This window comes from Eptatretus burgeri, unplaced genomic scaffold, assembly GCF_056783735.1.
Source record: "Eptatretus burgeri isolate ZD-2024b unplaced genomic scaffold, Ebu_testis_v1 Ebu_testis_scaffold_832, whole genome shotgun sequence".
In the NCBI taxonomy this organism is placed as follows: domain Eukaryota; kingdom Metazoa; phylum Chordata; class Myxini; order Myxiniformes; family Myxinidae; genus Eptatretus; species Eptatretus burgeri.
In genome coordinates, this window is record NW_028222781.1 from 1 (window position 1) to 15,053 (window position 15,053).

The 15,053-nt window shown below is 51.7% G+C and overlaps 1 protein-coding gene across 1 annotated transcript; it reads right to left on the reverse strand.

Moving 5' to 3' along the window:
• Positions 1 to 4,117: 4,117 nt before the first annotated feature.
• LOC147007053 (uncharacterized) lies at positions 4,118 to 14,178 on the reverse strand. Its single transcript, XM_085867598.1, has 2 exons — positions 14,003 to 14,178; positions 4,118 to 8,224 (listed from the first exon to the last, which is right to left on the reverse strand). Exons 1-2 carry the CDS (start codon positions 14,009 to 14,011, stop codon positions 4,604 to 4,606), a joined length of 3,630 nt encoding a protein of 1,209 aa, XP_085723724.1. The 5' UTR covers positions 14,012 to 14,178; the 3' UTR covers positions 4,118 to 4,603.
• Positions 14,179 to 15,053: the final 875 nt, after the last annotated feature.

Below are 15,053 nucleotides of genomic sequence, written 5' to 3' on the forward strand. Positions count from 1 at the left end.
AGCTCCTCCGCCCTTTGATCGAGATCTACTGTCATCCATTTCCCCCAGTGAGGATAATAACATGACCCTTCCTGCTGCTCCGGTCGGGAGTGAACGTTTCCTCGTCACAAAAATGAACAATGAAACAGGACAAATCATCCACATCAGCAGCTCCAATGGTGAGTGGCTGTGAGCTACTCTAACGGTGAGTGGCTGTGAGCTACTCTAACGGAGAGTGACTGTGAGCTACTCTAACGGTGAGTGACTGTGAGCTACTCTAACGGTGAGTGACTGTGAGCAGCTCAAATAGTGAGTGGCTGTGAGCTACTCTAACGGTGAGTGACTGTGAGCAGCTCTAATAGTGAGTGGCTGTGAGCTACTCTAACGGTGAGTGGCTATGAGCAGCTCTAAAAGTGAGTGGCTGTGAGCAGCTCTAACGGTGACTGTGAGCTACTCTAACGGTGAGTGACTGTGAGCAGCTCTAATAGTGAGTGGCTGTGAGCTACTCTAACGGTAAGTGACTGTGAGCTACTCTAACGGTGAGTGGCTGTGATCAGCTCTAATAGTGAGTGGCTGTGAGCTACTCAAACGGTGAGTGGCTGTGAGCAGCTCTAATAGTGAGTGGCTGTGAGCAGCTGGAATAGTGAGTGGCTGTGAGCTACTCTAATGGTGAGTGGCTGTGGGCAGCTGTAATAGTGAGTGGCTGTGAGCTACTCTAACGGTGAGTGGCTGTGAGCTACTCGAACGGTGAGTGGCTGTGAGCTACTCTAATGGTGAGTGGCTGTGAGCTACTCTAATGGTGAGTGGCTGTGAGCTACTCTAATGGTCAGTGGCTGTGAGCTACTCCAAAGGTGAGTGTCTGTGAGCTACTCTAACGGTGAGTGTCTGTGAGCTACTCTAACGGTGAGTGGCTGTGAGCAGCTCTAACGGTGAGTGGCTGTGAGCAGCTCTAACGTTGAGTGGCTGTGAGCAGCTCTGATGGTGAGTGGCTGTGAGCAGCTCTAACGGTGAGTGGCTGTGAGCAGCTCTAACGGTGAGTGGCTGTGAGCAGCTCTAACAGTGAGTGGCTGTGAGCTACTCTAACGGTGAGTGGCTGTGATCAGCTCTAATAGTGAGTGGCTGTGAGCTACTCAAACGGTGAGTGGCTGTGAGCAGCTCTAATAGTGAGTGGCTGTGAGCAGCTGGAATAGTGAGTGGCTGTGAGCTACTCTAATGGTGAGTGGCTGTGGGCAGCTGTAATAGTGAGTGGCTGTGAGCTACTCTAACGGTGAGTGGCTGTGAGCTACTCGAACGGTGAGTGGCTGTGAGCTACTCTAATGGTGAGTGGCTGTGAGCTACTCTAATGGTGAGTGGCTGTGAGCTACTCTAATGGTCAGTGGCTGTGAGCTACTCCAAAGGTGAGTGTCTGTGAGCTACTCTAACGGTGAGTGTCTGTGAGCTACTCTAACGGTGAGTGGCTGTGAGCAGCTCTAACGGTGAGTGGCTGTGAGCAGCTCTAACGTTGAGTGGCTGTGAGCAGCTCTGATGGTGAGTGGCTGTGAGCAGCTCTAACGGTGAGTGGCTGTGAGCAGCTCTAACGGTGAGTGGCTGTGAGCAGCTCTAACAGTGAGTGGCTGTGAGCTACTCTAACGGTGAGTGGCTGTGAGCTACTCTAACGGTGAGTGGCTGTGAGCAGCTCTAACGGTGAGTGGCTGTGAGCAGCTATAACGGTGAGTGACTGTGAGCAGCTCTAACGGTGAGTGACTGTGAGCAGCTCTAATGGTGAGTGGCTGTGAGCAGCTCTAACGGTGAGTGACTGTGAGCTACTCTCATGGTGAGTGGCTGTGATCAGCTCTAATAGTGAGTGGCTGTGAGCTACTCAAACGGTGAGTGGCTGTGAGCAGCTCTAATAGTGAGTGGCTGTGAGCAGCTGGAATAGTGAGTGGCTGTGAGCTACTCTAATGGTGAGTGGCTGTGGGCAGCTGTAATAGTGAGTGGCTGTGAGCTACTCTAACGGTGAGTGGCTGTGAGCTACTCTAACGGTGAGTGGCTGTAAGCTACTCGAACGGTGAGTGGCTGTGAGCTACTCTAATGGTCAGTGGCTGTGAGCTACTCTAATGGTGAGTGGCTGTGAGCTACTCCAACGGTGAGTGTCTGTGAGCTACTCTAATGGTGAGTGGCTGTGAGCTACTCTAATGGTTTGTGGCTGTGAGCTACTCCAAAGGTGAGTGTCTGTGAGCTACTCTAACGGTGAGTGGCTGTGAGCTACTCTAACGGTGAGTGGCTGTGAGCAGCTCTAACAGTGAGTGGCTGTGAGCAGCTCTAACGGTGAGTGGCTGTGAGCAGCTCTAACGGTGAGTGGCTGTGAGCAGCTCTAATGGTGAGTGGCTGTGAGCAGCTCTAACGGTGAGTGGCTGTGAGCAGCTCTAACGGTGAGTGGCTGTGAGCAGCTCTAACGGTGAGTGGCTGTGAGCAGCTCTAACGGTGAGTGGCTGTGAGCTACTCTAATGGTGAGTGGCTGTGAGCTACTCTAACGGTGAGTGGCTGTGAGCAGCTCTAACGGTGAGTGGCTGTGAGCAGCTCTAACGGTGAGTGGCTGTGAGCAGCTCTAACGGTGAGTGACTGTGAGCAGCTCTAACGGTGAGTGGCTGTGAGCAGCTCTAACGGTGAGTGGCTGTGAGCAGCTCTAACGGTGAGTGGCTGTGAGCAGCTCTAACGGTGAGTGGCTGTGAGCTACTCTAATGGTGAGTGGCTGTGAGCTACTCTAACGGTGAGTGGCTGTGTGAGGAATCATTTGCTTGGATTCATCCTTTTGAGGTGGTGCAATAGAAATATGTTTACCAGTGACCTTTCCTGCACCACTACCTTATCGGGTAGCGCCAGTAAAGTGTTTGATACTTGTGTGTCTGGTACCATCTGTCCGTCTGTCACACCAATGAAAGCTCCTTCAGTCCCTTGTGAAGGTTCAGTGTAACTCCTTTTATTCATCGCAGGTGTTTCAATCGTTGGTTCACTTTGATGCTTTGTTGCACTTATTGTTATTTCCTCTGGATGTGTTGTCATAGCAACCGACATTTCAGTATCATTTGGCTCTGTGGAGTTAGATTTCAAGATTTTTTTTCACGATCATTTGGCCACCACATGGTGGTGTCCATGGGTTAACCTGAGGTGGTCCCTTCAGGAGGGTGCCTGGAATGTCCGATCTCTAAGAGAGGATGATCACCTGTCTCTGTTATCATCTGAGCTCAAGCGTTTGGACATCGGTACAATTGTCCATTATGGAACCCTCCCATGCAAATGATCATCTTGGGTCCAAGGGGAAGGGGAGAGATAAAACAAGTGAAGATTAATTATATTAAACAGAGTAGACAGTGATTGGACCAGGGGCCATAACCTGATAATAAAGAAGAGGAGGAATAAGTTGTAAGGAAGGGGACTTTCACTCAGAGAGTAGTTCATGCATGAAATGGTCTCCCTGGAAAAGTAGAGGCAACAGAAACAGGAGATAAGTTTAAATTAGAATGAGATCGGTACCTGGAAGGTATGGAGATAGAGGGGTAGAGGGATGTGAGCAGGACGTTCAGGTAGTTTGAGTATTGATGGATGATTATGAGCATGTGTGCGGAGTGCTGTTGATGGGGGTCTCATCAAGGTGTGGTATGTGGTTGTGTTTTTAACCCGAGCCCCCAACCCTGGGGGAAAAAAATACAAAAACATTTTGTTTAAATTTTTTTTTGCATTTTCTTCTTTTGATCTTGTGTTGATAAATTGTTGTGGTGTTGATGTGGTGCAGGCACGATGGGCTGAATGGCCTCCACCTTTGTCTGATTTCCTTGTTGTTTCTTTCTTCTCCGTGACATCAAGGCCTTCCTGGGGTTCCATGATTATCTCTCGAGCCGAGCTGTTAGCTCCTGAACACCACCACTCCTAATGAATGAACACCGTCCCTCCTCATAAACACCGCCCCTCCTCCTGAACAACGCACCTCCTCCTGAACACCACCCCACTCCTGAACACAACCCCTCCTCTCACATGTAACCACAATTGCAATACATGACGTCACTCTTCTTCTGGAGGAGGGATGCACTTCAAAAATCTTCTTCTTCAGAACCACCAGTCAGAATTCTACCAAATTTGAGTTACAACATGAGGCCAGGGCCCAGGTAAACTGCAGGTCCAGTGGTACAATTTATTTATTACTTGTAAATAGAAGGATTGACCGTTATGTTGAACTTGTTTCCACGACGAGAACCTGGAATCCAGATTTTTGGATGAAAACACCAAAGCATCAGCAAAGCAACATTGAATTCGACAAAAAATGTGTGTTTGTGTTATTCCTAGAACTTCCATTGTGGGACTTGCAGGGTGAACACATTGGTGGTACTAACTTTGCACAAGGATCACAAGTCAAGGAGTTAACAACAGGTGAACTCGGACTAAGTGGAGAAATTGAGGATCAAATCCTGATTAAAGCACAAAAAAGACTTCACAAGTGAACAAACGTAAAATGTGATTCGAATGAAAGATTAACAAACGGTGGAATTACTTCGAAAGTCTTGGTTTTGCAGACGGTGATCCTTTTGATGGTGGTCTTGGAGAGGGTGATCCTTTTCTGCTCGGTTGAAAGGGAGCGAAGACTTGTGGACTACACCCATGATGACTTTGAGTACACCGCACCCTGATTCTGGTGTGACCCGGTGTGGTCGTCCCTTCGTGATGACGCAGAGTGCAACATCTCACCCTGATGAGGATGTGACCCGGTGTTGTGGTCTCTTCGTGATGACGATGAGGGCAACATCTCACCCTGATGAGAATGTGACCCGGTGTTGTGGTCTCTTCGTGATGACGATGAGGACCACATCTCACCCTGATGAGGATGCGACCCGGTGTTGTGGTCTCTTCGTGATGACGATGAGGACCACATCTCACCCTGATGAGGATGCGACCCGGTGTTGTGGTCTCTTCGTGATGACGATGAGGGCAACATCTCACCCTGATGAGAATGTGACCCGGTGTTGTGGTCCCTTCGTGATGAAGATGAGTGCAACATCTCACCCTGATGAGGACGTGACCCGGTGTTGTGGTCCCTTCGTGATGACGCTGAGTGCAACATCTCACCCTGATGAGGATGTGACCCGGTGTTGTGGTCCCTTCGTGATGACGCTGAGTGCAACATCTCACCTTGATGAGGATGTGACCCATGGTTGTGGTCTCTTCGTGATGACGATGAGTGCAACATCTCACCCTGATGAGGATGCGACCCGGTGTGGTCTCTTCGTGATGACGATGAGGGCAACATCTCACCCTGATGAGGATGCGACCCGGTGTTGTGGTCTCTTCGTGATGACGATGAGGGCAACATCTCACCCTGATGAGGATTCGACCCGGTGTTGTGGTCTCTTCGTGATGAAGATGAGTGCAACATCTCACCCTGATGAGGATGCGACCCGGTGTTGTGGTCTCTTCGTGATGACGATGAGTGCAACATCTCACCCTGATGAGGATGTGACCCAGTGTTGTGGTCTCTTCGTGATGACGATGAGTGCAACATCTCACCCTGATGAGGATGCGACCCGGTGTTGTGGTCTCTTCGTGATGACGATGAGGGCAACATCTCACCCTGATGAGGATGCGACCCGGTGTTGTGGTCTCTTCGTGATGACGATGAGGGCAACATCTCACCCTGATGAGGATTCGACCCGGTGTTGTGGTCTCTTCGTGATGAAGATGAGTGCAACATCTCACCCTGATGAGGATGCGACCCGGTGTTGTGGTCTCTTCGTGATGACGATGAGGACCACATCTCACCCTGATGAGGATGCGACCCGGTGTTGTGGTCTCTTCGTGATGACGATGAGGGCAACATCTCACCCTGATGAGGATGCGACCCGGTGTTGTGGTCCCTTCGTGATGACGATGAGGTCAACATCTCACCCTGATGAGGATGCGACCCGGTGTTGTGGTCTCTTCGTGATGATGATGAGTGCAACATCTCACCCTGATGAGGATGTGACCCAGTGTTGTGGTCTCTTCGTGATGATGATGAGTGCAACATCTCACCCTGATGAGGATGTGACCCAGTGTTGTGGTCTCTTCGTGATGACGATGAGTGCAACATCTCACCCTGATGAGGATGTGACCCAGTGTTGTGGTCTCTTCGTGATGACGATGAGTGCAACATCTCACCCTGATGAGGATGCGACCCGGTGTTGTGATCTCTTCGTGATGACGATGAGGGCAACATCTCACCCTGATGAGGATGCGACCCGGTGTTGTGGTCTCTTCGTGATGACGATGAGGGCAACATCTCACCCTGATGAGGATTCGACCCGGTGTTGTGGTCTCTTCGTGATGAAGATGAGTGCAACATCTCACCCTGATGAGGATGCGACCCGGTGTTGTGGTCTCTTCGTGATGACGATGAGGACAACATCTCACCCTGATGAGGATGCGACCCGGTGTTGTGGTCTCTTCGTGATGACGATGAGGGCAACATCTCACCCTGATGAGGATGCGACCCAGTGTTGTGGTCCCTTCGTGATGACGATGAGGGCAACATCTCACCCTGATGAGGATGCGACCCGGTGTTGTGGTCTCTTCGTGATGATGCTGAATGCAACATCTCACCCTGATGAGGATGTGACCCAGTGCTGTGGTCCCTTCGTGATGACAATGAGGGCAACATCTCACCCTGATGAGGATGCGACCCGGTGTTGTGGTCTCTTCGTGATGATGCTGAGTGCAACATCTCACCATGATGAGGATGTGACCCGGTGTTGTGGTCTCTTCGTGATGATGATGAGGGCAACATCTCACCCTGATGAGGATGTGACCCAGTGTTGTGGTCCCTTCGTGATGACGATGAGGGCAACATCTCACCCTGATGAGGATGTGACCCGGTGTTGTGGTCTCTTCGTGATGATGCTGAGTGCAACATCTCACCCTGATGAGGATGTGACCCAGTGCTGTGGTCCCTTCGTGATGACAATGAGGGCAACATCTCACCCTGATGAGGATGCGACCCGGTGTTGTGGTCTCTTCGTGATGATGATGAGGGCAACATCTCACCCTGATGAGGATGTGACCCAGTGCTGTGGTCCCTTCGTGATGACAATGAGGGCAACATCTCACCATGATGAGGATGTGACTCAGTGTTGTGGTCCCTTCGTGATGACAATGAGGGCAACATCTCACCCTGATGAGGATGTGACTCAGTGTTGTGGTCTCTTCGTGATGACGATGAGGGCAACATCTCACCCTGATGAGGATGTGACCCAGTGTTGTGGTCCCTTCGTGATGACGATGAGTGCAACATCTCACCCTGATGAGGATGTGACCCGGTGTTGTGGTCTCTTCGTGATGACGATGAGGGCAACATCTCACCCTGATGAGAATGTGACCCGGTGTTGTGCTCCCTTCGTGATGACGGTGAGGGTAATATCGCAAGCTGATTTCGATGCGACCCAGTGTTGTGGTCCTGTCGTGATGACGGTGAGGGTAATATCGCAAGCTGATTTCGATGCGACCCAGTGTTGTGGTCCTGTCGTGATGACGGTGAGGGTAATATCGCAAGCTGATTTCGATGCGACCCAGTGTTATGGTCCTGTCGTGATGACGGTGAGGGCAACACTACAACCTGAATCGGATGCGATCCAGTGTTGTAGTCCCTTTGTGATGACGGTGAGGGTAATATCGCACGCTGATTTGGATGCGACCCAGTGTTGTGGTCCTGTCGTGATGACGGTGAGGGTAATATCGCACGCTGATTTGGATGTGACCCGGTGGTAGAGTATACCGTTGAAGACCAAGACCGCATCATCTTGGTCTCAGTGATACGTGACCCAGTGGTAGAGTCCATCCATGATGAACTCGAGTACAACATCTGACTCGGGTCCTCCCTTGAGGAATGCATTGTATTGGTACGGCATGGTCCATCGAGTAAGCCTTGCATGTCTCTCTGTGTGAGTTGCTGGAGGTTCTGTCCGGAAGATCGGCGTTCGGACATCTGTAGACCACGTTCGTCTTGCCGGCGTCTCGGTTCCTCAAGTTGGTGTCTCCGTTCGACTCGGTCTCTCTGTTCAGCTCTGATTGCAACTTGTTGCTGGTTGTTGCTCTGCCGTTCGTATTTGGATTCCTCTTGGTGTGTCTGTTCAGGATTGCCGGTGTTTCTGGACGCGCAGAGCATTTTCGGAAGCCGGACGATGCTTTGCTGAGATGCACTCGGGGTTGAGGCCGATGGAGCACCGTGACTTGGTCCCTGCATCATCTGCATTGAAACACCAACCAATTAAAAGAGAAGCGTTTGGTGAATAAAATCCATAAACACACATCATCATTAACAAGTCTCTCACGTGGGAGAGCGGACGCATTGAGTTCTCTCTTTTGTGTAATTTTACAAACAATCTGTATTGTTCTGTGGAAAAAGAGGGGGGGGAAGGAGGATCCACACATGGAGTGGTAACAATAGCTTGGTCTGTCCGTGTGTTCGAGTAGGTGACATTTCCTCCTGTATTAGGGATCTGTCAGAGGGAAGTCGTATGGTTACACGTCGCACCGAGGACGTGGTGATTGTAAACATTAGAGCAGAATAGGGGATGGTTGTATTGTCCAGGTGAGGCCAGGTGGAGGGTTTGTAGCACGTGGCACAAATGGACGTAATCACGGGTCATTTGGGCCAACAGCTGCAAGCCATGGCGTAATAGTGAGCTATGGAGTCTTGAAGAGGGGTGCAACACTTAGTGAGAACACGCCTCAGAGGACAGGGTGGCCCAGAAGATGGCGCTACCCACGGACAGTTGCCCGCCATTGAATGGGACCAGCTGTGTGCCGGGAAGACGGTCCGGAGGGGGTGGAGAGCGTTTTGTTTGCGAACATGTTCCTGCTTTTTACGACAGTTTCGGTTTGTATTTGATCAACAAATGAAGTTTAAATTTAAACATCATTTTGGTCATTTGTGGAGGTCTTTGGACCTCCGGCTCAGAAGGTCTGTTTTAGTTGGGCGTCTGATGCCACAGTATATTTCCCTCTTCTCCCACCCCCCCATCCTCCCCCCACACAAATTCGACCACACCGATCTCCTCCCACCCCACACCCCCCATCCTCCCTCCACACCGAACTCCTCCCACCCCATGCCCCCCCATCCTCCCTCCACACCGAACTCCTCCCACCCCACGCCCCCCATCCTCCCTCCACACCGAACTTCTCCCACCCCACGACCCCCATCCTCCGTCCACACCGAACTCCTCCCACCCCACGCCCCCATCCTCCCTCCACACCGAACTCCTCCCACCCCACGCCCCCATCCTCGCTCCACACCGAATTCCTCCCACCGCACGCCCCCATCCTCCCACCCCACGCCCCCATCCTCCCTCCACACCGAACTTCCCCCACCACACGCCCCCCATCCTCCCTCCACACCGAACTCCTCCCACCCCACGCCCCCCATCCTCCCTCCACACCGAACTCCTCCCACCCCACGCCCCCCATCCTCCCTTCACATCGAACTCCTCCCACCCCACCCCTTCCCCCAATCTCTCTACCTCCAACCCTCTCTCCCTTTCACTCGCCGCCCCGCCATTTTTTCATCCTCTCCATTATTACACTATTAGGTTCGCCCCGAAGGGAATGGAGACTTGCAATGTCCCTGTGTGTCCGTGTCCGTGTGTGTGTGTGTGTGTGTGTGTCTGTGTGTGTGTGTGTGTGTGTGTGTGTGTGTGTGTGTGTGTGTGTGTGTGTGTGTGTGTGTGTGTGTGTGTGTGTGTGTCCCTGTGTGTGTGTCCCTGTGTGTGTGTCCATGTCTATGTTTTCGCTTCAATGGAGAACCCAAATGTTCAGGCAACCTCGACATCTTTCTATAATTCCAGCAATCTGTGTGTGTGTGTGTGTGTGTGTGTGTGTGTGTGTGTGTGTGTGTGTGTGTGTGTGTGTGTGTGTGTGTGTGTGTGTGTGTGTGTGTGTGTGCGTCTCTGCGACCGCCGTTTCTCGACAACCGCCAGTCCGATCTGATTGAAACTTGCCAGGAATATTGCTGGGGACCCGCGGATGTGCCTTTTCAAGGTTTGATATTAATCGGATAAGCGGTTCCCAAGTTACGGCCATTTATCTGTCAACCAATGACAAGACACTGTGCTATGACATCACGAATGACGTCACAATTAATGTTTATTTCTTTCTTTCTTTTTGCACGATTGACGGTCCGATCTGATTGAAACTTGCCAGGAATATTGCTGGGGACCCGCGGATGTGCCTTTTCAAGGTTTGATATTAATCGGATAAGCGGTTCCCAAGTTACAGCCATTTATCTGTCAACCAATGACAAGACACGGTGCTATGACGTCACGAACGACGTCACAATTAATGTTTATATATATATATATATATATATATATATATATATATATATATATATATATATATATATATATATATATATATATATATATATATATTGGCACGATTGACGGTCGAATCTGATTGAAACTTGCCAGGAATATTGCTGGGGACCCGCGGATGTGCCTTTTCAAGGTTTAATTTTGTTACGGATGTGGAAATTCGCAATACACCATAAAGGGTCCTTAGATCAGTTATGACGCTAAGTTCATGTGTAGTTAGTCCACACCTGTTGTTTAGGGGGAATATGTGTGACTCATCCGGGCTGCGACGCTTTGAGTTCGCCATTTTTCTTTTTCTCTATCGTTATTTTGGATCCAACAACCTCAAACCAACCAACGACAACGGCAAAAAAGAAACCTGCGCTAGTGCGCGGGTTTGCGCACCCCTCTGCGGTGCCAAGGCTGGCAAGGGAAGGGGGGCAGGGCAGCTCCCCCCCCATTGGTGGAGGCCCGGCGTGAGGCGGTCGGAGTGGGGGCACGCCCCCCTTCGAGAGTCTTCTGGAAACGCCTCGAAGGGAGGGGGAGCCGCGAACGGGGCGGAGCCCCACGCGGCGAAGGGCAGAGCCCCGTCTTACAAAAGGCAAACGGACGCGAGGCTCACTCTCTCTGGTCGTGGCTCATGTTGGCTGAAGATCTCTCCGGAAAAGGCACCAGCTCTCTCTCGCTCTCTCTCCAAAAGGCTCGGTCTCTCTCCTTGGGTCTCGCTCTCCAAAGCGCTCCCTTCCTCCTCTCTCGTTCCCGCCCTCGTGGCCTGGCGCGGCCTGTTGGTGGAGACGCGGACGGGAGGCGCCGCAATGCGGCCTGTGGTGGACCTGCGCGTCTGGACGAGGGGTGCCGGAGAGGGTTCGCCGGCCGCGTGGGAGGCCGGAACCAGGCGCGACCGCACTGACGGTAGTAGGAGAGGAGGACCATGTCGGTCCATGAGGGAAGTCACTTCTTTTCTTTTCTTTTCGGGCTTTTGTATGTGTGTTTGTGGCGCCAGTCTTGCAAAGTAAAACCTGTATAAGTGACTGTGCTGTAAATAATTGCCTTTATTCGGTCGTAGTGCTTTCCTTTGTTCCTATTTGCCTGCTTTTGTTCCTATTTGCCTGCTTACGTGTGTGAAATAGTGTGCTTGTCCAATTGTTCCCCCGTTTCTCTTCGTTCTTTCCTTTGTTGAATCTCCATCTTGCATCACGTAAGGGATTGATAGTGGGTTTAAAACACCCGGTAACTAATCTGAACTGTCAAGGTCGACGATAACTCCGCTCGGTTATCCCTGTAGCACGGAACGAGCCGCTTAAGCGGTTCGTGTCCAGAGTCGACCTGTGGCGTGGTACAACCCCTCGGTAGGTTACCCGTGCGAGTACTTAGGTATATCGACTTTCGGCGATTCACCCTATTTTGCGCGGGTAGAATGCGGACTGGGTTGTGGTGAGGTTAAACCCCCACCCGTGACTAGCTCCTTGGCGATAGTTCCAAGAGGGTCACGACTGAATTGTCCGTTCCGGTGGGCGACGCGTCGTGATTCGAGTTAAGTGGCCGATCGCACGCCGGACGGGCGAAATTCGTCACAATATTAATCGGACAAGCGGTTCCCAAGTTACAGCCATTTATCTGTCAACATCACGAATGACGTCACAATTAATGTTTATTTATTATTATTATTTTTTTGCACGATTGACCTCACAATTCTTCTTCTTCTTCGTTTGGTATGACATCACAATCGACACTGGGGACCTGAGTATGTGCCTTTTCAAGGTTTGATATCGTTCTTCATCCGTTTCAGCTGTTTCCCAAGTTTGAAAGCTGTTTTTTCCAAAGGTTTGAATTAATTGTTCAAATTATTAATTAATCCCAAGTTTGAATTTTCCCAAGGGAAAGAGCTGTTTCCCAAGGGTTTGAAAGCTGTTTTTTTCCCAAGGTTTGAATCAATTGTTGTGCTTGGTAGACATTTGTGAATACATTTACAGAGAGAGGGGCGAGAGAGGAGGGGCGAGAGAGGAGGAGCGAGAGAGGGGGGCGAGAGAGGGGCGAGAGAGAGGGGCGTCACAATTCAAGAGAGGGGGACGAGAGAGGGGGAGCGAGAGAGAGTGCGTCACAATTCAAGAGAGGGGTATAGAGGAGGAGGCGAGAGAGGAGGGTGGGGGAGGGGTGTGAGAGGAGGGGTGAGAGTGGGGGCGAGAGAGAGGGGCGAGAGAGAGGAGGGAGGAGAGAGGAGGGGCGAGACTTGGGGGGAGAGAGGAGGGGCGTCACAATTCTTCTTCTTCGTTTGATATGACGTCACAATTGACGCTGGGGACCTGAGTATGTTTCCCAGGTGTTTCCCAAGTTATGGCCATTTATGATACGGTTGGTCCGATCTAATTGAAACAATGGCGCAATCCAGTCGTCGTTTACGAGAGTGAAGGAACGAAGCCACACAGGCCCACACTTGTTAAACTCAAAAATGTCTGAAAATCAAATGAACCACCATGGATTTATAATGGAAACAATGTACACGGACGGGTCATCATGTTCTCCTCGGAGAGGATTTGAACCAGGACGTGAAAACTTTCAGGGTCTCTCCCCCCCCCCTTTCCAACATCCTCTCTAAATCCCCCATGAACCATCACCACCACAATACCCACCACCATCCCACACCACGCCTCCACAATACCCACCACCATCCCACACCGCGTCTCCACAATACTCACCACCATCCCACACCGCCCCTCCACAATACTCACAACCATCCCACACCGCCCCTCCACAATACTCACCACCATCCCACACCGCGTCTCCACAATACTCACCACCATCCCACACCGCCCCTCCACAATACCCACCACCATCCCACACCGCGTCTCCACAATACTCACCACCATCCCACACCGCCCCTCCACAATACCCACAACCATCCCACAACGCGCCTCCACAATACTCACCACCATCCCACACCGCCCTTCCAAAATACCCACCACCATCCCACACCACGTCTCCACAATACTCACAACCATCCCACACCGCGCCTCCACAATACTCACAACCATCCCACACCGCGCCTCCACAATACTCACAACCATCCCACAACGCGCCTCCACAATACTCACAACCATCCCCCCCTCCACAATATACCATCCCACCCTCCCCCCTTCCACCCTCTCTCCCCCTCCACTAGACTCACAACCATCCCACACCACGCCTCCACAATACTCACCACCATCCCACCCGCCCCTCCACAATACCCACCACCATCCCACACCGCGCCTCCACAATACTCACAACCATCCCACACCGCGCCTCCACAATACTCACAACCATCCCACACCACCCCTCCACAATCTTTTCCATATTCCCCGACTAACACGTCACGTGACCAGCGTTTCCCTCTTCCCCACTAACACGTCACGTGATCATCGTTTCCATATTCCCCACCAACACGTTCCGCCAACTTTGTTTGAATCGCTCCCACAAGGCCCCAAACGATTCGGCTCCACAGTTCCCCCGAAATCGTTTCCTTCACTCATTTTGTCTCCAATAGTTTATCTTCAAAATCCCAACGGTCACTTCCAACATCCTGAGGACCTTCAGAGTTGTTACTGAGGGTGAAATGAGCATCAGAATCCAAGGTCGACGACTATCCGATCAAGGTGTGACGTCACGGGCGAAATCGTAAATCAACCCTCTCTCACCTTTTTCATCCACACTGTGATTGGCAAGCTGCCAATCCTTGTTGTGAGATGAAGCCGCCGTGGAGAGAACACCAAACCAGCTTGGTTGAACCAAACCAGCTTGAACACCAAACAAAAAAATAGAACTCACTCGTTCACTCTTACCGGCCTTATCTCAGCGCTCGGATATCAAGCCATCATGGCGACCACGCCCTCCCTATCCCCCACGTGTCTCATTCACGTCCTGCGCCATGGTGACCACACCCCCTCCCATTCCCCGCCCCCCCCGCGCGTGTCTCATTCACGTCCTGCGCCATGGTGACCACGACTCCTCCCATTCCCCCCCCCCACGTGTCTCATTCACTTCCTGCGCCATGGTGACCACGACTCCTCCCATTCCCCCCCGCGCGTGTCTCATTCACGTCCTGCGCCATGGTGACTACGACTCCTCCCATTCCCCCCCCCCGCGCGTGTCTCAGTGACGTCCCGCGCCATGGTGACCACGCCTCCTCCAATTCCCCCCTGTCGCATTAACGTCCCACGTATTGGTGACCACGCCCACTCCCATTTCCTCCCGCACGTGTCTCATTCACGTCCCGCGTCATGGTGACCACGCCCCCTCCCAATCCCCCCCAGCAGACGAAGGATCTTTTCTAGTTTATTCTCGGCATATTTCACCTTCGTTAACGATTTATTAATCAAATGACGTCATATTGTACTTCACAAACATTCTGCTCTGTTCACCCGATCGTTTGCGCGAGCTCGTCTTCCATCTGCCGAGAAGTCAGCTCACCACCACCTTCACCAGACAACTTCTTCTTCAAAGGGCACGATTATTCCCACGGTTTTGTGGCGTGGACGGTGGGGGGAAGCTTGGTTCAAGTCTTTCACGAACGGGCTGGCCAGGCCTGACGTTCGCCTCAGGTTCGGGCAAGAATTTAGAATTTGGCCAGGGTGCCGGAGATAGCTCGCCTACTCTTCGCGAGTAGGAAACGGTGGTGTGTTTAACGTGCACCAACTCATGTCAGCAGATGGGACGCCCGGCTTAAAGGCGGCACACACCCTGCCCGTG